The sequence below is a fragment of the Pseudochaenichthys georgianus genome, chromosome 11 (genome assembly GCF_902827115.2).
Source record: "Pseudochaenichthys georgianus chromosome 11, fPseGeo1.2, whole genome shotgun sequence".
Taxonomy (NCBI): domain Eukaryota; kingdom Metazoa; phylum Chordata; class Actinopteri; order Perciformes; family Channichthyidae; genus Pseudochaenichthys; species Pseudochaenichthys georgianus.
Genome location: NC_047513.1, coordinates 24,968,838 through 24,993,279, shown reverse-complemented (window position 1 = coordinate 24,993,279; position 24,442 = coordinate 24,968,838). Strand labels below are relative to the sequence as shown.

The 24,442-nt window shown below is 41.1% G+C and overlaps 2 protein-coding genes across 6 annotated transcripts in view; one reads left to right on the top strand and one right to left on the bottom strand.

The window, feature by feature from the left end:
- Positions 1–24,442, top strand: part of fhod3a (formin homology 2 domain containing 3a) — a 91,782-nt gene that overhangs the window by 57,761 nt on the left and 9,579 nt on the right. For 2 of the 5 annotated variants that reach the window (XM_034094670.2, XM_034094669.2), the window contains exons 6-20: positions 5,442–5,536; positions 6,198–6,309; positions 6,477–6,571; positions 7,179–7,322; positions 7,485–7,717; positions 8,395–8,421; positions 9,827–9,946; positions 11,154–11,567; positions 12,390–12,449; positions 15,505–15,639; positions 16,088–16,138; positions 19,271–19,488; positions 20,756–21,085; positions 21,659–22,326; positions 23,001–23,141. In XM_034094670.2, coding sequence (XP_033950561.1) covers positions 5,442–5,536; positions 6,198–6,309; positions 6,477–6,571; positions 7,179–7,322; positions 7,485–7,717; positions 8,395–8,421; positions 9,827–9,946; positions 11,154–11,567; positions 12,390–12,449; positions 15,505–15,639; positions 16,088–16,138; positions 19,271–19,488; positions 20,756–21,085; positions 21,659–22,326; positions 23,001–23,141 — 2,843 coding nt within the window. The remainder of the gene's footprint in view (positions 1–5,441; positions 5,537–6,197; positions 6,310–6,476; positions 6,572–7,178; positions 7,323–7,484; positions 7,718–8,394; positions 8,422–9,826; positions 9,947–11,153; positions 11,568–12,389; positions 12,450–15,504; positions 15,640–16,087; positions 16,139–19,270; positions 19,489–20,755; positions 21,086–21,658; positions 22,327–23,000; positions 23,142–24,442) is intronic. The other 3 variants (XM_034094671.2, XM_034094672.2, XM_034094673.2) reach the window with 3 other exon arrangements.
- LOC139434787 (uncharacterized) lies at positions 1,506–4,073 on the bottom strand. Its single transcript, XM_071204741.1, has one exon. The coding sequence runs from the start codon at positions 4,014–4,016 to the stop codon at positions 3,279–3,281; it is 738 nt and encodes a 245-aa protein (XP_071060842.1). The 5' UTR covers positions 4,017–4,073; the 3' UTR covers positions 1,506–3,278.

Below are 24,442 nucleotides of genomic sequence, written 5' to 3'. Positions count from 1 at the left end.
CACAATAAGAGACCTTTAAAATAAGTTAATGTTAAGTTGAATTCATCAGAGGACTGATACTTTGATACATTAACTCAGATATTTACTATAACAAAGTTTCTTAACCACACAGGCCTTGCAAATAGTTTGATATCACACCACAAAGTGAGCAAGTGTCACCATCCCTTTTTTAATGTATGTCATCATCTCCCTTTATTAATCAACAAAACCTGACTCCAACAACAGATATGAGTAAAAAGGATTTATTCTATCAAACATTAACAAAGGGTTGAACAACATTTTCTGATAGAGAAAAAAGCTGCACGTACTGTTTTCTTCTGAATTATTACAAGTGTATTATACGTTTGTATTTCTATAACCAATGTTGTCATGTTACAAAAAAAACTATTTTATTGGTTCAACTTTTATAACTGTATTACAATTAGTTAAAAACATATATATATATATATATATATATGTTTTTAACTAATTGTAATACAGTTATAAAAGTTGAACCAATATATATATATATAGATATGTTTTTAACTAATTGTAATACAGTTATAAAAGTTGAACCAATAAAATAGTTTTTTTTGTAACATGACAACATTGGTTATAGAAATACAAACGTATAATACACTTGTAATAATTCAGAAGAAAACAGTACGTGCAGCTTTTTTCTCTATCAGTGTTTCTTATACACACCCTTCCTGTTTCTATCAGTCTAGAGACTCTTGATGATGCCTCTGGCTCCATCTGCTTGTCCCATGGTAGGACACCGGCCACTCTTTTGTTTTTATTTCTGTTTTTACTTTGCTCAGTATCTCACTACATTTTGGTGATGGTGGCACAAACTTCACCTTGTGGATTAATGGTGACTTGGCAATGTGCATTGCCCATGGAGCTGATACGATGGCTGTAATGAGAATCACTGGTGTCACTGGGAATATTACAATGAGAATATAATTCAGTTTCATTAAACTAGTTTTATTTATATATTCTGACACACATTGATTCATAGATTAGAACATTTGATTTTCATTCTTATTAAACCGCTTTGAGTGAAAGAGTGATTTTAAAAATGCATTAAAGTTGCATTAAAAACATATTTTTCAATTGTTCTCCAACATTTATTTATTTTTTGACAATAGATATGTCAAATAACAAGCTGAGTCCTAAAACAGACAAGATAATTGGAAATCTTATGTTAGTAGAAGCCAAGTCCATACCAAGCATTTGATTTGACCTGCCTCATTTAAATTGCACACACACACACACACACACACACACTACTGTGGGCAATCCCCAGAGGAGCAATTTGGGGTGAAGTGTCTTGCCCAGGGACACAACGACATACTGACTGCAGTGGGGTTTGAACCTGTGACCTCCTGATCCGAATACCAACTCACTACCCACTGCACCACACGCCTCGCCTTTAAATAAAAAAACGTAAATTCAACAGAATCTATTTAGAAACTTGTTGTCAAAGTAATGCATTGATTTAAACTGAAAAGACACAAATCATATGAGTGGAAATCCAAAACAATCCCTTTTAAACTGAGGGACACAGCTTTATTTATTTGTTGAGACATTAATAGTATAGGCAAAACCTACAAGTGAAGTAAGGAAACATACACTTTGAATAAAGCACCTGACAATAAGGCTGCGGCCCCACGAGGACGAATTCGGTCGTTTGCGTTACTGTTTAGTGTCATATAGACCGTTCGGCCACACGAGGACGACCGAATATGGCACTAAACGACTGAGGAAACGACAACGGGTCCCAAGGTGGATAGAAATGCATACGCCACTCTCTGGGGGGTCAAACAGCTCCGTGTGTGCGCCCTATACGGACATTTTCAGATCACTGATAGTGATTGCGCAATAGCCCCGCCTCTCCCCACCTCTTCTGCTCACCTCCGCTTACCCCGCGCCAGTGCTGAAGTGTTTCGCCACCAACAACAACAACAATGGCGGATCGCAGAGTTGCTATCGTGCTCCGGACGCTATTGACCATGCTACAGTTGTTTGTGCAACATCTACAGCAATAATGATGAGGCAATAGCCCCGCCTCTCCCCACCTCTGCTGCTCACCCCCACGTCAAAGTAAACTGCACCCTGAATTCAGATTATTTATCTTTCTCTCGCGAGTGAAGTCTAATCTGACAGGACGGAGACACGCAGCTCTGCTCACCTGCAGCTCCTCCCGCTGCAGCAAAACACACACTTCAAGTCAGATCATCACCCTTAGCTATTTTAATTACCTCTCAAACTCCCTAAACTAGTTATAAATATGTTTATTTTTACAGTCGGCCGGGTCACTGATTACTGGATGAGCTGCTGCATGAGACAGACACTGGCGCTGTCCGAAGAGAGGGAGGAAAAAGAGAGGCTCCGTGTATTTTATTATTATATTATATAGAGTCGTTATTCATTTGTTTTAAAGCTCAATAAATAACAAAGAAGACCTTTGACCGGCACTTTTATCATTTTGTCTGGAAGATTTCAACTTTAATACACGCTGACTGGCTAAAAACTCTGCCCGGTTCCCTCGGCCCCCACCGCGGAGAATAAACAGAAGGGCAACCATGACAACCATGCTTCGTCGCTGCTTTTGTGGAGGAAGTTACAGCGCCACGTAGAGGCTCCTGCATATGTACTGCAGCGTCTCCAGCGGTTGGAGCTAAACGGAGCGGTCTCGTGTGGGCAGACACTATCCGGATAATTATTGCATGTGGACGGAAGCCGTTTGCGATTGCGTTAATCCTATGCGTTTAGCCGTTTTCGTCCTCGTGGGGCCTAAGATACTTGCTCCGACTCTATGCAAACACATTATCTTCTAAGCAAAGAGCAAAGACTTTCAAACCCAAATCATCATTGCTATATTCATCAGAGCTATCATCGTCCCATTATCATCATCATCATTTTAACTCTCTGAGCTTTAACCCTTTTAAAAAATATTTTTGGCTGGTCTCCTTATCTAAAAACGATTGTATAACCTCTACTCTGTGCTGCACAATCAGGTAATTAAATATACACCCTTTTTTCAGGACAAACAAGCTGTCAGAATATGTATGCTGCAGGGATTTCACATAAATGTATCAGATCAGATCATCAGGTTATATATTGCTTGATAAAATCATAAAACATACATTCTACCAAAATGAAATATACAAATATAGTGAATTTAAATGTTTACAAGTTTTTTTTTACAATTTTCAGCTTGTTCAGTTCTTTTTTGGTTCTGGTTTTGAACAACATATCCGAGGAGAAGTATGGGTTATTTCTCCAGTTATTGTTCAATACACATTTTTTATTTCCCTGATCAAAATGCCGTAAGGTCGAATAGCTCTCTCTACTAACTGTTTCTCCGTACTGGCAGACAGTCCTTCAATAAAACGAATAACCCAGTATCTAGGTTCTTTGCAGATGAGTCTCAATTCAGGATTGATTCGATTTTGTAGGATCACTTTGTAACTTTTTCCCGTCGTGCTCGATGTGAAGATTTTGGCATAACCATCTTTCTTGGCAACACGTAGGTCTGGTGTTGAGTAAATTCCTCTTCCATATTTCTCCCTTGCTCCTGCCTTGTAGTGACTCTTGATGATGCCTCTGGCTCCATCTAAGCTCGTCCCATGGTAGGAAACAGGCCATTCTCCAGCTACAGAGTGACTCCTCCATCCTTTTGTGCCCAACCAGGTGTCTCCATCTGGATATTTGCCTTTGACCTTCAACGCCATGCGGTACCAACCTTTGGGGCGCTCATAAGGCTCGTCACCTCTCATGCACTCAGCCGTGTCAGAGAGATCAGTGAAGTCGTAGTCATACTTAGGGTCAAAAAACTCTTTCTCATCGATGAAAAATTCCTCCAGATAACCGACATGAGCCTGTAGATTCCCGAAGAGTTGATAGAGGTGAAACTCATCAACAGACAAAATATTGTGCGTTGACTTCCATGTTTCGGTGTCATAGGGTTTAACTATCTGTCCAAGAATTGAAGATAAAATTTCCATTCTCAAATTTGAGTCCAAATACATGGTTGAGGAAAATAAAAGTTCCACTCTTCTTCTCTTGCTCTGTGGTTGTAGGCTCTGTTGGTCCACTGCGCTTGTCACAAAAACTTGTATTTAACAGGTGAGATGTCTCTTTCACTTTCAATTGAAGGGTTGAATGCAATACGATCCAGGCTGTGCTTTGACAGCAACAGCTGGGACAGTCTATGACTCAAAAGCAGCTGAGTTTCCTCCCAAAGAGCACGTTTGTGTGAGTGTATTTATAACCAGTTAACACAGTTAGTGCCTTAACTTTAAACACACTTTTACTTAAAGAAACCACAGAGACCATTGGATTTATCCACCTGTAGGATGCTCTACCAAATGCAAAGTAGAGAAAGATTGAAGCACAGTTGCTCCCTGCTTCTCTCGCTCATATTGAGTAGGAATTCAGGTCACCTAAACTTAGAATTATCATATTTTGAAATAAGATCTGAGGATTTCCCTCTCACCTTGACTCATGCTTTCTGTGTAACGCAATCTGCAGCTTTGACGCACAGCAACAGATGACAGCTAAAACGGGACTTCAGTGTTGCTTTATTGACTTTCATTTAATTATTTCTCAAATGTGGGAACTGCTGTTGAGTGCTACCCACTTCCTCGAGTCACAGTCTTTACTTTAGTAAAAGTAGAAAAATACCACAACATTAAATGACTCCATTACAATTAAATGACTTTTTGTCTTTGATTTACAGAAGTGTTATTAGCTTAATGTACTCAAGTATTAAAATACTTTATTTTTATCGTATATTCTTCATTAATGTACAAGCAGGTTGAGGTGTAACTTTATGCACTATTGGGTATTCTGGTGTTTCACAATACGACCTAATTCAAAGCTGTTAATGTTTTCCTTCCTGCAAAGTGCTGGTAGCTAGATGTCAGATGCATTGAGTAAAAATGACAATATATCCTCTCAAATCAGACAAAATAGAATTGTATAGCATATTTGACTAAAACAGAATACACAATTGTATTCATACAAAGTACTTATACTTAATATACCTTGTTGCTTTCCATTTTTGATAATCCTAAACTGTGTATAGCTTCTGAAAACATAAATATTGAGTACTGCGTGGCCTGCTAATTCTTAGTAGGAAAGGTCAAACACATGTCGACTCATGTATATATAAAACTAATGTATTGCTCTTTTCTGCAATGGGAACATCTTTCAGAAACGATACCAACTTAGTCTGAAAACAATTTAATTTCCAAATCTCTTTCATTTTCTTCTCTGAAGCTTATGAGAGGAAAGTCCCTTTCTCCCCCTGATATTAATAGCAACTGTACATAATACTGTAGGCTCTAATGTTTCCACTCAGTGTGCTTGGTTTGTTTACAGTGTTGCTTCATCATTCTATTTCTGTCACGAGCTTCTAACTTTTAGTTTTGTTTTCTTTCCCTTCTCCTCAGCTCTGGGGCAGATCATGCTGTATGTGGACGGGATGAACGGTGTCATCGCGCACGCTGAGACAATCCAGTGGCTATACACTCTTGTTGGCTCAAAGGTACATCTGAGCATACACACAAGAAATCCCCCCAAAAACCACCACACACTCTGAGCTGCCCATTTATCGTTTTGCAAGCATTATTTTTGTTATTTAAACCCAGAAAAACATACACAAACACATCAACTACTGATTTCAATCTGTGTCCTGACTTAAGGGTGGTGTGTTTGTTGTCTTTGTGGTATTTTCAGGTTTTTTTAAAGGTACTTTGCACTAAGCTCAATATTTTTTTTCTTTCTGCTTTTTCTTATAACATGTCTTTAATTTTATTTGCTTTCAATACAAAGATATGATAGCACATATACGACACATAAACTCCCTATCATTAAACTATTTGTGGAATTACATCTACATCGAGTCATCTAAACTAAAGCACACGTAACATGGACTTCATTGTTAATGTATAGGGTCTAACAAACATGAAACAACATAATATTCACAAATATAGATTAAGCATTATTTGAAAAAATTAAGATGGACCGTTTTATTTGTGTATATCATTTTAATTCTGGCCTAGAAGCCCATAAATAAGAAGGACTTAAAGATGGTTTGTGATGCGAACATAGGAACAAATAACAGATTTGTAACAGGCTGGTCCACATAATGCATACATCTTTTTGTATGTGTGTCGGTTTTTAACTTCCTATTCCCCCCACTCTAGTTCCGTCTGGTGGTGAAAACAACTCTGAAGCTGTTGTTGGTGTTAGTGGAATACTCCGAGTCGAACGCCCCACTGCTGATAGATGCCATCACCTCTGTGGAGACCAAGAGAGGTACAAATAAAACAACATCGGACCAGCTGCTGATCCATTTACTCTCAGTCATTGTTCTGTGAGCTTATGTCGTTTTTTCTGGACAAGATGGACCTACTGTATCGGAAGGGGTGGTTGGTTAGACACAAAGCTATTCATGTTTTTGTTTCTAATGCAAACGTTTCTAGGATGCAAGTCGTGGTCCAATACTATGGAGATCTTGCAAGAGAAGGATGGAGTGGACACGGAGCTGCTGGTGTATGCCATGACCCTCATCAATAAGGTGTCGATGTCTATACTGAATGTTTATGTACTTTTTATCATCATTTTGAACTACTCTATATAACTCTGATATGACCACCGGCTGTACTATAAAAGATGCTTTTCCTTCGCTATTTCCTTATCAATGAAAATGTTTTGTAGTTGTATTCTTCAGTCATGCACAAAATATCCAATTTCAGTGGTAGTGTTTCAGGGAGTTTTCCCATCATGACAGATATCAAATAAATATAATAAGTGCATTGTTTCTGAAACGGCGACACAAACAACACCGTTTGGCTCTCATCTCATTACAAGGTGGAGCATTCAATGTGGATTCTAGTAGACTTTAGATTGCAGTTTATTGTGAACGTTTATCTCTGGACAAAGTCAATTGTTGGCACTGTTTCTATTTCTCTTTATTTAGCTTACTCGTGTAAAGTTAAATTAGAAAGATCACCAATTTAATGTCCTTGAAGATCCTGAAACAAAACATATTGAGCTTTGAACAGAACCGTGAACTGGGAGAATTTGTACACCCCTTCTGAATATGCAATATTGCAATATTTCAACATATAGCTGCCAAAACCTCTGATACAATTCGACTCATCGGTCTCCTTTTCTTCTTGTAGACGCTGGCTGCACTGCCTGATCAGGACTCATTTTACGACATGGTGGATGGTCTTGAGGAACAGGGCATAGACACAGTGTCCCAAAGACATCTGGGCCGGAGAGGAACTGATCTGGATTTGGTTGAGCAGCTCAACATCTATGAGGTTTGTAAAACACTTAGTCAAAAGATAACAGGGATATTTGCCTTTCATTAAAGATCAGATACCAGCCAGTGAGTGCTTCTTACGTCCAGTATTTCTAATGAATTTATAGCACATTTGGTTCATCCTAAAGTTCTGAAGCACCTTTTATGACTCCCGCTTCAGATGACCCTACGGCATGAAGACGGGGACGATGACAGCCAGCCTCCACCAATGGGACGCCGGGACCGCCGACGAGTCAGCCTTGGGGGCGGGGACAAAAAGCACGACCTGGAGAGGAGGCGGAGCCGCAGGGCCTCTCTGGGGCGAACAGGCCACGCCTCCCCCTGCAGCCCCGCGTCCCCACAGAGAGGCCTGCAGTCAGTCTATGGACAGAGAGCCGAGGACATGAGCGAGAGGTGAGATAAGGCTCGCAAGTAAAAGTGCAACTTAAAGGTCACCTATTATGCAAAATCCACTTTTTCATGTCTTTTATACATCAACATGTGTCCTCCCCTCTGTGGAAAGAGATTCTGAACGTTTCAGGAAAAAAGATTCTCTCTCTTTTTGTCCTGATCCATTTCTATAAAAACCTGTCTGAAAATGAGCTGATCAGATTATGGCCACTTTATGATGTCATAACGATGTGTTGGCTTGTGTAACCATTAGCCAATCACCAACCAAGGTAACCCCCCCCCCCCCTTATCACCTGAATCTCCTCCTAGAGCACCATTGTGTTATTTTTTACCAAATCTCTCTCAGAGGGGCGTGGGGAGGGGCTCCTTATTTTCATCTAAAGTAACAGACAGAGAATCAGCACTTTTGAAACAGGGCGGAAACAGAGGGGATTATGGGTAATGCTGCAATGATCTGTTTGGTGTTTGGAGCCAAACACTTCAGAGACATGTTTTGTATATATCTGAGACCTAAGATATATTGATGAAAAACAGTATAATAGGGGACCTTTAAGAAAGTGTCAGTAGGTGTTTGTTTCACAAGGTATACACAAAGATTGATGCCAAATATTTAGTGATCACCTGTTCCCTGAGCCCAAGGATGCAGTTCTGACTGTCTGTACCAAATCATTCTGCTCCAGAGCACTTTCAGGTTTCCTTCAACCCATGTAAGTCCAAAGGTCTGCTTAATTCCCACTACCGCTGCTCCTCACCTAACAGCTCCCGGGTCACATAAAAAACTCTTGAGTGTTTTTTACTTCTATTTATTAAACACTTGTTCAGATAAAAGAAAAGTTATCCCCAGCCTCACTAGCCTTTCGGGGATTGCAATTCTAATACAAGCTTACACGTTATTAAACCAGCACAGGCTTATTTCAGTGCTGTGTGTGCGCACCAAAAAGAGAATGAGGAGCTGGCTGGAGCTGGACTCAGGTAAATCTTTGTTACTCTCTATGTCCTCCCTTCATCTCTTTATCCTAGTCAGTGTGTAACGTTACATAAGCAGATTAGGTCCCCTGCTTTAGCTCGTATTATTCAAATCATCTTTACTCTCCCTCTAGTGGAAATTAAACTTGCAGCAGAGCACAAATAAACAACATCCCAAAGCACAGAACAATACAACAATAACAGAAAAGTCTCTTGCATATAATGGGGTGATGGGTGGAAGTTGTTTAAGTTCTGACATTACTGGTATTGGCAACACCATTCACAACACACACACACACACACACACACACACACGGTTCTGGTCTTGTGGAAGCTGGCAGCACGCGTCGACTCGACTGCAACAACAAACATCTTGTTTCTCCAGATGAGGCTGTTTGGTGACACTGATCCCAAGTCAGTTCTCCAGCGTCACCTTTTTCTCCTCCTGCCCTCCTTCCCCTCTTCCTTTCCATCATATCTTGTGCATGTTATCTGACTGGAGGCATGGCGTTTGGAATGGGAAACATTCATCCCCTTTCTACCATGTTGTCTTTTGTCTTGATCCTTTTATTTTTCTACTACTTTATCTCTGTCTGATGTCATGTCTTGTTTTTTGTCTTTCAGCATCATACACATTTGTATAGTTTTAATAATAGACCTGCAACTAATGATTATTTCCATTATTGATTTTGACCATTTTAGAGATTAGATTAATTTATTAGATTAATTGTTTGGGCTCTAAAACTTCTGAAAAGTGTGAAAACATTTTCATCACGGTTTCTCGAAGTCAAAGCTAATGTTTTTAAAAGTCTTGATTCCCAAACTTTCCCAAGCAAAGTGTTCAAAATATTTAAATCAAATGTTTCCATATTTGAGAGACTGCAACTGAATAATCTCTAATTTGTCTTAATCTCTTAAAAAAGAGAGAGTGTTGCAGCTCTGATTTTGTGTGCATTTTAATAATTATTTCTCATCTAACCCCTCGATCTCTCTCTTTACCATTTCCTCTGTTCCATCTCTTTATTTCTTAAAAAACATGTTGATTTCCATGTGCCTGCTTCTCTTTTGTATTGCCTCATTTCTCCCTCAACCCTTCCCTTAAATATATCCATTCATCCACCCCCCCCCCCCCACCTGCCTCCACAGAGAGGAGGAATGTGAGGGTGAGATAGAGGATGAGGAAGTGGAGGAAGAAACTCCAGAGACTGAATCTGACTCGGATGAGCCAAAGGGGGCTGATTCAGTGTCAAAACTGAGCACCCTCAGGTATTTTAGGAAATGGTGGTAACATGAGAATAAGTCATATCCAGCGGTTTTGTAATAAACAATATCTAGGGGGTTTATATCACAGTTTTGGGTTGTTTTGATCTCCTATGTCTGTTAAAGGGGATAGTTCTAATGTTTGAAGTGGGGTTGTATGAGGAACGTATTCGTTGTCAGTGTATTCATTCATTAGATAGTGGCTGGCACGCCCCCAGTTTGGACAAGACAGGAGTACCAGAACTACAGCTAAGCAATGGAGCAAGAGGAGTAGCAAACATATTGTATTCACCTTTGAAAACAACGTAACCAAAATATCATGATCAGTTAGTGTACTCTTTATTGAGATGTCTTCACCACTTGCTGTCAGACATGCCTGAACCTGAACCTGAAGTAACTGCAGCTGTTTTATCCATCAGAATACCTTTATTAGTCCCACGGAGGGGACATTTGCGTAGTTACAGCAGGAAAAAGAGCCACAGACAGCTGAATGTTACATATGTTAAATATGTGACGTACTAAGTTATGATATAATAAAAGAATATAATAAAAAATAAAAAGTTACATAATTTAAAAAAATACACATCCTGTAACAGTTCTGAGGATTTAGCAGCCAGGTATATATTACACAGTTATTAACGGCATCTATATATATTTCACATCTAGCACATAGGTGGTTGGTATTTAACAGCAGCAAGTTACACCATTTACAAAATACACACCTTGGAACAATTCTAAGGATTTAGCAGCCAGGTATATATTACAGTTATTAACGGCATTTATATATTGCACATAGTTTGTTGGTATTTAGCAGCAAGGGGTGATATAGTCTGTGTTGTGGTGTATGCTCTTTTCAAAGCCAACAGACTTGTATCTGCACTTATCTTGCAGAACACATAAGCTACTAGCGTTCCATTGCCTTGATTCGTTTTTTTGTTGTTGTGTGTTAATATCTGTCTTTCGATATTTTGGATTCACAAAAGTACCAAGTCCCAAGCGATAGATGTATTTTCTCCTGTGATGTAACTTCTGTCTGTTTCTCCAAACTGAGGGCCTGCCGACCAAAAATAGAAGGCAAAGTACCTCATACAATCCCTCTTAAAACATTTCAAACTATCCCTTTAAGTCTCCCAGGGGAACATATGGTATTGCTTCTATTTCATTTGCCAAGTTTCATCAATGTATTCCTCTCGATCCATTCCTCTGTTCCTAGCCCCGCCACACACCTTCCATCTACAGCTCACCGATCCACCGTGCAGTCCATCACCATCACTTCCAGGAAGGAGAGTCTAAGAGAAGAGGAGCAGAGGAATCGGACTGATCCACCCGCTATCCACCCCCCCATTACCCCCACCTTATCTCCTCCCGTGTCCTCCCCTCTCAGCCCCCCCGACCCACCCTCCCTCCTGGCCTCCCTGCTGGCCAGGAAGAGGCCCATCATCACTGTCCCGGCCACCAAGGAGGTCAGCCCGCCATCGCGCGGCAGCTCCCGCCCCTCCCCCGAACACATGCCCTACCTGCCCCACTCACCCTTCCACCTCTTCTCCTACGACCTCGATGAGGAGCCGTCGCCCCCGGCTCCACCCAAACCCAGCGAGGAGTCACCCAAAACAACAACGTCTCCCAGGTCAGGCGGACAGCAGAACTCAACCTCCCTCGAGTTCAAGAAGCACAGAAAACTGCTTTTTCATTTCTCACTTGTGCTTCTGGCTTTTATCCTTGCTCCAGCTTGGTCTCTTGGCACCACGTTTGTTTTTCATCACCTTCCCTTTACACCGGTTCTTTTTCACTTCTTTGACTGCACAGCTTCTCACCTTCAGCCTATCAACGCTCTTGTTATCACTTATTGTTTCTTCACATTTCTTTTTCTTAGTTCTGTCAACGCGTTGATAGGCCACACTTGTTTAAAATCCACACTTTGTTTCCCTTTGTCTCAGCTTTTCACTCCTTTTCAACCACACCTCTAGTACAGCACTTATATTTCTGTATAATCTTTCTTTGCTTCGTTGTATGATCATTTTCTGCCTTTTCTAAACTTCACTTTTTGTATTCCTGTGTGAGATGTTTAGCCTAAACTTATTTTGCTTGTTATTATTCGATATTCAAATGCTTAGATCTAAAGTCCTGTTTGCTAATCGTGCATTTTTATATTCTGTTATTTTCGTCTTGTTCCAAACACTTGTATAACAGCTTCAAAAAATATATTCACTTGAGCAAAAGTTATTTTCAGTTTCACAGCGGACTGTAAATGAGACACCTTTCTGGAATTATCCACAAACATAAGCAGATAAACACCACAGCAGTTATAAATACATTCGGATCACTTTAGTGTCGCACACGCAGCATTCCTGTTATGTAACACAGGCTTCATTTCTCGCCACCAGCCCTGCACTGGTCAATGATGCACTGGCGGGGTCACTTACTGTCAACTACTTTCTCTTTTCTCCAGGAATGGCGGTCTCTCGTCCTATTCCTCTCTCAGCACCCCAAATACGCCCACAACCTCCAGGTGAGAGTCTCCACATGAAAGCATGCTTAAAATACACCCACGTGCACTCTAAAGGTAAACATACAACTACATCTTCACATGTGTTTGCACGACCAAACATAAACACACTCACGTGTAGTGTTGTCACGATACCAACATTTTGGTTTCGATACCGATACCAAGTCAAGAATTGCGATTCCGATTCTTTTTCGATACTTTTCTTAAAAAAAGGGAAACAGTCTTAAATATTATCAGGGATGCAAACTCATCAGGTATGAACAAGGTGACAAGGATCCGAGCCCCCGACCCCACCGAATATCGGCTTTACAATTAGGAATAACAGATGATTTTAGCAGCCAGAACAACTAAAGCAGCAGGTAATAATAACAGAAACGCCAAAGAGTCACATCTAATATAAATATATATAAAAGCATTTATTTTAATTGTGTAGCAGTGAGTTTAACATTTTGGCAGCACTGTTGAGCATTTTGAAAATGTATTTTCATGCCTCTGTGCAAGGCTTAGTCTTTCTATCTTTATAGCCACTGGTGTAAAGTAACTAAGTCCATAAACTCAAGTACTACTTGGGTACAATTTTGAGATACTTGTACTTTATTTAAGTATTTCAATGTTTCTTTTGCTACTTTGTACTTCTAATCCACTACAGTTCAGAGGTACATGGTGTACTTTTACTCCACTACATGTATTAATCTCTTTAGTTACTTCACAGATCTGGATGAATGATGTGAAATATAACCAAGTGTACCAGACTGTAGTTCCACCTGGAGTAAATCCACCAGCTACCCTGCAGTATACAACGTCATTCAGACTAGCTGCACCTTCAACAGTTTTGAGAACACTTTCATGATCAATCATTATAAAACATATCATATATATTATTCTGAAATGGACCAATCAAACAATGACTACTTTTACTGTCGCTACTTTAATACTTTTACTTGAGGAACATTTTGAATGCAGTACTTTTACTGTAACAGAGTATTCCTACACTCTGGTGCTTCTAGTACAAGACCTGAGTACTTCTACTTTTACTGTCGCTACTTTAACTATATTTTGATGATAATACTTTTGTACTTTTATTTGGGAAAATGTTGATTGCAGGATTGTTCCTACATTCTGGTACTTCTACTTTAACTCAAGTACAAGACCTGGGTACTTCTACTTTTACGCAAGTACAAGATATATACTTATACCACCTCCGTTTATAGCCTATGAAAAAAACTAATAGAAAACGAAGGCTAAAGCTAACGTTAGCAGATAGTGATGCTAGTTTGCTAGTTAAGTTTGCTCAACGATAATATTGCGACAGAAAAACTTTTCAGTGCACATCACGCTCTGCGCTCCGACAGGGAGCTCTGCTCTGAACACTACACCTGAACGGCCCGTTCACGGACTTCTGGCGTCTTTTTTGTCAACAAGCCGAGGCGCAGCGGCAGTTGCACTCCCACTTGCAGCCATGCTTCTCGTTTTCTCACATGCTCTGGCAGCTAGCGCGTGGCCGCGTGCACGAGAGAGGGGAGGGACTTAGAGCGTGCTTGAGAGGAGCGGGACTGCAGGCACAGCTGCAGTGCAGGGAGTGGAAACAGAGCGCTGAACACACACGGCTCTTATTAAAACGGCGCTTTTTCACGGGAGTACTTTTCCCTAGTGATGGCAAAATGAAGCTTTGAAAGAAGCTTCGAACCACTTGGACAATTGTGTCGGAAATAGGTTCATTTCTCGAAGCTTCAGTTACAGCGACCTCTCTTGGCGAAGTGCAAGGCTGCAGTGGGTTTAACGTATCTTTGCCTGAAAAATATTCGATGCACACACACTAAGACTGAATATCATGTTCTATTTGCAATTAAAGATTGATAATTGTGTGTATTGGGTTATTGAGAAGAGACTAGAGAGTGCTGGACTTTTTTTTGGGCTGAGAGGGCCTTTTATCAGTCATTAAAGTATTAAAGTTGAAAAGCAATGATTAAAAGTGTAACTACTCCGGGCTTTGAACCAGCTGCGCGGAGGACATCGCAGCACCCTGGCCGCCGGCTCTATCCACTGGGCTATCTATTCCTTAGACCATCAAAGTGTTTTTATATTACTCATTTTCTTTTTGTTCACAGCTTCTCCACATTTCGAAGTGTTTCACGAGCCATAACGACCTATCTTTCTTCCTGGCTTGCTCTATAATGATCCAATTCAAATGCAATGCCAACAACAACTCAACAGCAACAACAACCCACACATTGCGCATTGTTTAGAGCGGTTATAAAGTGTTGAAGCGCTCAAGTTTGAAACTGTTTCAACCTGTCACCTGTCAGAATCGAGACGAGGCAGTGCATTGAATCACCTGATTGGACGGCGAACCAGTGAGTTGATTCATTCAGGAAATGAAGCAGTTGCTGGTTCGGACGTCACATGTCACGTGACTTGAAGCAGTTGCTGCTTCGGACGTCACATGTCACGTGATTTGAAGCAAGCTTCGAAGCACTGCTTCTATGGAATAGGAAGTCCAGGGTTGAAGCTCCGTTCGAAGCTTCAGTGTCAAACTGCCATCACTACTTTTCCCCGTCATTCTTAAAGTACCGATACTAATGAAACGGAGGAATCGTACCGTTTTTAACGGCAGGGTATCGCGGTACCTTTCAAGTATCGGTACACCGTGCAACACTACTCACGTGTAACAAGTGTGGACTGTGTGCAGCCATGTGGTGAATTCATGGCCATGACGTACTGAAGGGAAAGTGATCTCAGCTCTCTGGTCCCCTTTTTACTAAGCAGCTGCTCCTACTTCCTCCATGGAGAATACAATCATTAAAACATAACTGATGGCGTGTCAAACACATATAGAAGCTCTGTTGATGCAGGAAACATGTGTTGTGTTTTAGACAGATTTAGCTATTTGTATGTTCATATTGTCCCACAATGTTGCAGAAGGATAAACTAGCATTTAAGAACAGATTATTATGAAGAATAATCTACATTTCTCGCTCTAGGAAGAAATGTTCTTCTGAAGTAGTGTGCTTTATAAACCCAATGTATCACTATTAATCACTGCATCACACTTGTTCAGGCCTGCTTTGGGAGGTCTTCTCTCCTCCTCGTATCGACAACACCAGGAATCTCTGGCGGCCGAGCGAGAGCGCCGTCGGGGGGAGAGAGAGGAGCGGCTGCAGAGGATAGAGAGAGAGGAGAGGAACAAGCACAGGTGAGACGCCACAGGAATCTGGATGATCCAAATAGACTCCAAGTCACACATTTGGATTAGGGGTTCTTAAACTTTGGTAACTTAAAAGCCACTTCTCATGAAACAGAGAACCACAAACAAACTAGAAAAATCATATCATGACAAAAAACACTCAAGCAAAAACTGGTCTGTAAATATGTGCCACTGTCAGCTGTGATAACGGAGTTAAAAATACTGCTTACCCTCACACATCATTGCTTCCAATCTGAAAATGAATGTATTTAGGGTCATATCATTTTTCCACAAGCTTTGGAGCTTTAACTGGCGAAGTGTTGTCTCCCATTCGAGGGAACGTTAGCTAGCTAACAGCGGCAAAACTTCTTTATCTGAATTCTTTAGCAAAGTGGACCATCCTGCAGTAGGGTATGACTATTATGCTCTAAATTGTTTTTTTGTGTGTCTCTCACAGCCGTGACTATGTGGATAAAATGGAAGAGGCCAGGCTTGCGCGGGATGAGAGGTAAGTGTGTGCACTAAGTCAAAACAACACACACTCAACATCTGAACCCACGGGGAATATGTTTCAGCCTGTTACAGGCCCATATCAAACCTCCCATTTCTAGGTAAAATCATTGAAAAAGTTGTTTTTCAACAGTTGAGTAATTTCTTGCATTTAAATAGCTGTTTTGATGTGTTCCAGTCAGGCTTTCGTCCAAACCACAGCACTGAGACTGCTCTTGTAAAGGTCTTTAATGACATCCACTTAAACACAGACAGTGGCAGAACTTCAGTGTTAGTATTATTAGATCTCAGTGCTGCGTTTGACACTGTTGACCACAACATATTACTAGACCGACTGGAAAACTGGGTGGGACTTTCGGAAACAGTTCTAAATTGGTTTGAATCCTACTTAAAGGACAGAAACAACTTTGTTTCTATAGGTAAATACACATCTGAGTTGACAAATATGACATGTGGGGTACCTCAAGGCTCCATCTTGGGGCCTCTTCTCTTTAACGTCTACATGCTACCACTGGCTCAGATAATGAAGAACAACAAAATAAGTTACCATAGCTATGCGGATGACACACAAATTTACGTAACAATTTCACCAGGAGACTATGCTCCAATTCAAACACTGAGTAAGTGCATTGAACAAATCAATGACTGGATGTGTCAGAACTTTCTCCAATTAAACAAAGATAAAACTGAGGTAATGGTTTTTGGAGCCAAGGCAGAACGTTTAAAAGTTAGCGCTGAGCTTCAGTCTGCAATGTTCAAAACAACAGATAAAGCCAGAAATCTAGGTGTAGTCATGGACTCTGACCTGAGTTTCAACAGTCACATTAAAACAGTTACTAAATCAGCCTACTATCACCTAAAGAATATATCTAGGATTAAAAGACGAATGTCACAGCAGGATTTGGAAAAACTTGCTTTTATCTTCAGTAGACTCGACTACTGCAATGGTGTCTTCACAGGTCTCACTAAAACATCTATTAGAAAGCTGCAGCTGATTCAGAACGCCGCTGCTCGAGTCCTCACTAACACTAAGAAAGTGGATCACATCACTCCTGTTCTGAAGTCTTTACACTGGCTTCCTGTGTGTCAAAGAATAGATTTCAAAATACTGCTGCTGGTTTATAAAGCACTGAATGGTTTAGGCCCAAAATACATTTCTGACCTCCTGCTAAATTATGAACCATCCAGATCTCTCAGGTCTTCAGGGACTGGTCAGCTTTCTGTCCCCAGAGTCAGAACTAAACATGGTAAAGCAGCGTTCAGTTATTATGCTCCAAATATCTGGAACAAACTCCCAGAAACCTGCAGGTCCGCTGCAACTCTGACTACTTTTAAATCCAGGCTGACGACTTTTCTTTTTGTCGCTGCTTTTAATTGAACTATTCATATCTTAAACTGCACTGTAACTTTTATCCATGTATTTTTTCTTTTAATGTTTATTTTATTAGCTTTTCTTTTTAATGCCATTTTCTTAATGTCTTTCGTTTTTTGTAAAGCACTTTGAATTGCCTTGTGTTGAAAAGTGCTATATAAATAAACTTGCCTTGCCTTGCCTTGTGGTTTGGGAAGCCCGGTAATAGAGTAATTGTTCTCAGGTTAAAAAGGTTGGGGGGGATGCTTAGCCGATTTCTCTTTGCTCTGTTTCTCCTTTCTTAAAGAGCAGCATTTTAACTAGAGCACTCTGCCAAGGTCTTGTTTGTTTTGGCTTCATTCTAAGAGATTTGTTAAGCTCTTCACACAGAATACACATTCCGACACACACACTCGTTTTACTCAAGCACATGTACTTTTAAAGACACACAAAGAATTTTCATGAGGCTCATTTTTATGTTTCTATGCAAATGTAACTCACGAGAAACAAGAGCGTTACTCGAGAGGGTAAATGAGGTCACGCTTAGATTCAGGATCACACTAGAAGCACCCTTACATTATATAGTGGTTCAGTTTATCCCCCTACCTTTTTAACCTGACAAAATCTGTGTACAGCACAGTGGCAAAAAGTGTTATGATGGCCTAAATATCAGTCAACAGTCCAAAAATAATTGTTCATGGCGTATATAATAGAGTTTACCGGAAACTGGTTTCCTTAAGCTTCGACAGTAGCAAACGCTTTAGGTTTGTTGAAGCCACTAAACACTGTTTTTGTGTGCTAATTGGTTAGCTGCTGGTTACAAAGTGCTAATTAGCAAATGACACAGAACAGCTACTGTATAGTTAAAGTGCAGCTTATAAAACACCCGCAGCAAACGGCTTATCAAAAAGTGATTTATGGAAGTAAATAGCATAACTACAATTGAATTAATTTTATATCTAAGTGTATTAAGAAATACAGCCAAGTGAAGCACACAACACACATTTGTCACTTGCTTTCTGTCACTCGTATTAACACACACAGACACACATATGTGTATTAGTATCCAGTTTCATCAGACCTGTGAAGTGGCTTGATGCTAATGAGCTCTGAACAGAAGCTCTACACATTCATGATATGGTGGGAAAGAGGAGTGGTTAGAGAGAGGGAGAGGTGGAGAGAGAGAGAGTTTACAAAGTGCCCGAAATGTGTGTTTGGCTGCTAGGGTGGATGGTAAGATTTAGTAGGGAAGGAAGGAGATGAAGAGAAAGGAAAAGGACAAGGGAGGAGAGCTGATCGAGACACATCTTGAACAGGTTTACTTTGATTCACTTCTGATGGTTGGCCTTTCCGCAGCCTAGCTGACATTAACTTCTCCTTATCTCTTCTATTCTTCTCTGAGGTTGTTCTTCTTTCTTCAACACGCTTACAGTTTCTCTTATTTTTCAAACTCCCTCTGGTCGCACATTAGGACTGCAGGTGATATGTGAACATTAAGCTAGACAGGATGGTGGATCTCTAGACTGCAGGAAATGAGTGATGAATGCGTTGTGAGGCGAGGTGTAGGTGTGAGGTTGGTCTTATGTGGTGGCATGAGTGTTTCGAAAAGTAAAAAGGTTGAAAGTTTGTGATGAATTTAAGTAAATGGGCAACAAGTGGTAACTAGTTTAGTTTAGGGCATTTTGGCAAATACCAAAATTGAGTGCAGCCTTGCTGAGAAAGGGCAACACAGAAGGTCATTGTCTCCTTCTGCCTCCTCTGATCCTCCCTCTCCTTCAGGTATAAGAATGTGGAGCGCCAGGCGGCGGAGGAGTACGAGAGAGAGCACGTCCGGGTATCCAGGACTCGCCCTGACCTCGGCCTGACCTTCGAACCCGCGGAGGCCTGGCCCTCGTCATCGCGCAGCAGCACCCCATCCTCTTTCGCCTCCCATGAGGACGCAGACGCTGACCTCGAAGCGGAGACCCCCGCCACCCCCTACACCGCCTCTGAAACTGGTAGGTGAACTGAGAATACTGTATGATGGAGTAGCTCTGAAATAATTTGTGTCTTTGTGGAGTTTTGATTAGATGACAAGATGTTAGACTGACATGTAATCAACTAAACATAGTATTGTGAAATGTAACATTGTCTCCTTGTTTGTTTAAAAGAGGTAATTACAATACTGTTGCTAATTGTATTAGGTTTTGTATTAAAATATACATGAGTAGTCGGTATCACTTCAGCTACTAGATTACAAAAGTTTCTCCTGCTAGTACAGTTAGCATTACTATTACTTTAAATACTCGTGAAAATATGTTTTAAAAAGGTTACTGTGAAACAAACCTGGTTTTAATTGCGTAATCGACTCGTGGATGAACACGAAATAAAATCAACTATTTCTGTCCGCTTGTAAAGTCAGGCAATCTAAATCCAGCGCGAGAGTTAACAATTAAAATGACTATGTAAAGGTGATAACTGAATATCAACGCGTTGAATCGCTCCGGCTGAAAGATGTTTTAGAGATTTCAGAGCATTTGTATGACTTTGAATTCTTCCTAATGTTTGGGGGACTTATAATTCAAACCAGAAGGTCCCCAGTGCAACTCCTAACAGTGCACCCCAAAGCAATCATGCTTAACCTTTAAATTGTTTCTGCCCTTTAAACAACAATGTTGGCGTGAGCAAAAGAAGGCGAGGCGAGACAGAGTGTGGAAAATACTGAGGGAGAGGAGGGGAACCTGTCAGGGGGTTAGAAAGAAACAAATACACAGAGAGAGGAAATAGGTGAAAGGGTCAGATGGGTTTCTGAAAGGCCTTTTTGAAAGTGTAATGCCAAAACATCTTGTGTAAGAAAAAAAGCCTTGTTTTGGAGCCGAGTGCATGCACAGCCATGAGCTGAGGTACTGTAGCTCACTCAGGTGAGTGTATGAGGCCTCACTGTGTCGTGTTATTCTAAGCCGCCTGCATCACTGCATGGACTGTACTGCAGAGTGACGTGTGTGTGTGTGTGTTTTCACATAAACAGGAATTTAATTCTTCATTTCCTGTTCATATCCTGGTCCTGCAACAACTTGGCTTTCTGTACCTGCCATATTGTTTACATTAGTGCATAGGGGGGGGCGGGGTGTTTTTTTCTTCTTATCAGTGCGTGAGAGTGGGTTGATATAGGGGCGTCCCATGGGCAGAAATCAAAGACAACCACGTCCCAAACCGTATTTCATTGCAGAGATAAATGTGAATTTTAGGGAATTAAGTAACACTGATTGGTTTTGTTGGTGACAGGAGAGGCTGAGGACTCCAGTGCCAGTGTAGAAACAGAGGAAAAAGAGGCCACTGCCGAAGAGGAGGAAGAACAGAAAGAGGAGGAGCTACAGGAGGAAGTACAGGAGGAAGAACAGGAGGAGGAAGCAGCAGAAGAAAAGGAGGAGGAAAGTGAAGAGTGTGAGCCGGAACCGGAGAAGGACAAAGAGGAGGCGGAGGAGGACAGCGGGATCCTGAGTGACAAAGAGCGACAGAATGAGGAGGTGAATGAGAAGGACAACTGCTCGGCCTCCAGCATCTCCTCCGCCAGCAGCACTCTGGAGAGAGAGGAGAGGGGAGTCAATGACAATGGTGGGTAGATTTGTTTTTGCAATGTGAATCAACATTCAGGTTACATTCCTTGTAAAGTTCTGATGTGAACCTAATCCTAAACGAGACCTTCATTGTATTTTGTTGTGTACTTCGATTATCCCAAATGTCTCCAAACATTTTTGGACATCTAGTTTTTGGACCGTTTAATTTGGTTAACATGACATGCAGCCTCGAGAAGTGTAAATCCAGCTTGAGATATACTTTATATGCTGGACCAAAAAAGAAAAAGCACAACGTTTTGTGGAAATTATTGAGAGATAAATACTTGATGTTTTCTAAAGGTCAAGCTCCAAAAACACCAAATGCTACCGTTACCGTAATACATTCAATAGCCTCTTTCAGCAGACCCTCCTGCCTCCTGTATGCCCTCTCACCTCTTAAACAACACCTCCAGTTTGAGTTGCAGGCTGGCTGTTCAAAACTTAAGCTTTTTAGTTTAGCCCTAATAAGGTGGTTATAGTTGTATTAATTTAACAAAACACTAAACCAGTACTATTAACAATTAAAGTGTGACGTCTTTCTAATATATTTCTCCTCTCAACTCCTTCCCAGGCTTGAAGGAGTCAGAGGTGAACGAGCCGTGCGGCAAACTCCTCAATAGCAAGCTGTTCATGCTGGACATGCTGTACTCCCAGAACAAGAAGCCCAGCGATGAGGAAGAGGAGGAAGAAGAAGACGTTGAGAAGGAGAAAGAGAAAGGAGAAGGGGAGGACAAAGAAACTCAGGAGGATGCTGACGTGCAACTGGGCGATAAGCAGGACAGCGAACACAAGGCTGACAAATCAGATCACCACTCCAACATCCGACCGCTGGCCGAGAGATTTGGAAACTTAATCAAGGACCTCAGTTCGATCCCCCCTCACCACGATGTCCCGGCCAATGAGCCCCCTCCTCCCCCACCCAAAAAGGAATCGGACTCGATCTGGGACCAGCTCCTGGCCAGCCCTCGAGAGCTGAGGATCGGAGACATCAACTTCACCGACCTGACGGACGAGGATGACAAAGACATTCTGGATGCTGTTTTGATGGGAGGGTGTGGTGACTTGCCGCCCCCTCCGCCTCCCCCGCCCTGCATCCTCCGCTACCCTCCGCCCCCCCCCATGCTAGGCTGCTGCCCCCCACCCCCTCCTTGCTTCGGTGCCACAAATCCAGCGCCTCCTCCCTCGGAGCCGCCGCTCTTCAACAAGAAGAAAAAGACAATCAGGCTCTTCTGGAGCGAGGTGAGTCGAGAAAAGAACACCATTAACATCAGTCAGATCAATATTAGCATCCAGTGTTACACATCATCTATACAAAGGAGGATCAGTGGAGACCGAGGGTCACACAAAATGCCCAAAGAGTATAAAGTATGACAGGAAAAATTCCGTTTGTTCTGGTCGATCTTAAGTCTTACCATTTTAGATCTAATAAAACAAATGAATTTATCAATAGTCAAAGCCAGGATATTTAAAAACACAATTATTATTATTATGATACTTGTTTTTTAGTTCATAGATACTAGATTTGTGATTGTGATACTTGTAGCTTCTGGGATACAGCTAATATGTTGTCTTTAGAAACATGACATACAACTACTTTCCTAAAATATAATGAATTGTAAAGAAAAACAATAGCCCCGTGAGCCCAACCACAAAAAATAGTACGCTAAGGAAAACTCTTTAAAAAGGTCAGGCCAATCAGACAGCTATCACTTCCTCTGGGTGCAGGGAGAAATTAAGTCAGAGTGCCGTGTTTGCTTTTTCAGAAATGTTGGACCTGTCTTTTTGGTTGGACAGGAGTTCCCACAGATTAAGAGTACTTATAAGACGGCATGTTTTAGTGCCAGTCAACACGGAGGAAATATTTGTTGTTGTTTGTCTCTCCGTACTTTATGCAGTGTTTTCTCTGTGATCAGGTGCGCCCCACAGACCCTCAGTACAGGGACTACAAGCGGAGCGGAGATTCGTTCTGGTCCAAACTGGATCCAGTGAAAATGGACACCGCCAAACTGGAACACCTGTTTGAGACGAAATCAAAGGAAATGCCTGTTACAAAGGTAAACAACAAGTGCTCATAGTCTCACTGTTAGATACTGAACGTAAGCCTTGACCAACTATTTATCACATTGGCATCTAACGGAAGTGCTGTTAGTTCTTTCATTCATTTTACAACACACTACGGTTGTCACGATGTACCAGACGATAACCTTGATATTTGAAAAAGGAAATATTGATCTCATGTTAATAATAAACATCAAAATATCTCCAGCGTTGCTAAATCCTGATTATGAGTGCAATTGATTTGGCAAAGATAAAAGTTAAAGATACATTTGAATGACCGTATAAGTAGTAGTAGTAGTAGTGGTGGTGGTGGTAGTAGTAGTAGTAGTGGTAGTGGTGGTAGTGGTGGTAGTGGTGGTAGTAGTAGTAGTAGTAGTAGTAGTAGTAGTAGTAGTAGTAGTGTAGTAGTAGTGGTAGTAGTGGTGGTAGGAGTAGTAGTAGTAGTAGTAGTAGTAGTAGTAGTGTAGTAGTAGTAGTGGTAGTAGTAGTAGTGTAGTAGTAGTGGTGTAGTAGTGGTGGTGTAGTAGTAGTAGTGTAGTAGTAGTAGTAGTAGTAGTAGTAGTAGTAGTAGTAGTAGTAGTAGTAGTAGTAGTAGCAGTAGCAGCAGTGGTAGTAGTAGTAGTTGTATTTCTATAGATATATCAAGTAAACATTATATGTATTAGAAATATAATATTCATCACAAATCATCACACATTGCATAAAATTGAAACTTCATGGTCTTCAGACAATTTTCCTAATGAATGTAATACATGTTTAATTTGTCTGTCGGTCAGTGTTCCCCAAAGCTGATTCTAACATGATAAATCTGACATTTTTGTAATTCTAAAATGTAGAAACTCATCTTTATCAAAAACACTTTGCCAATAACAGCCACAAAGTCAATGGGTTTGAGTCCATTATCTCCAGCACATGAAGGTCGTTGAAAGATGTCACGGTTAATCTAGGTCGCTTGTGTTCTGATCATGATCAAACATGGGAGTTTTGAATCCTTCATAATTCTCCCAAAGCCTCTAAATAAGAAAAGTATGAAGTGCAAAGATGAGGAGCTGGCCTCTCACACTTTGAGCTCCTGAAATGCTGCTTCAAAGCCACAGCGTCTGTTAGAGCCGTAGCAGTAAGTGGCTCGCCTCCGCCGGCTTCTGGCCTGCACATAATGTGACGGAGCGATGGTGGTCTGCAGCTAGACACTCGAAACAGCTCAAGCAAAGCTGTCAGTGAATGAGAGAATCCAGGATTTACAGGACCACCAGAAAATCAAAGCCATCGGAGGTCAGAGCCACCTCTTCTGTTCTTT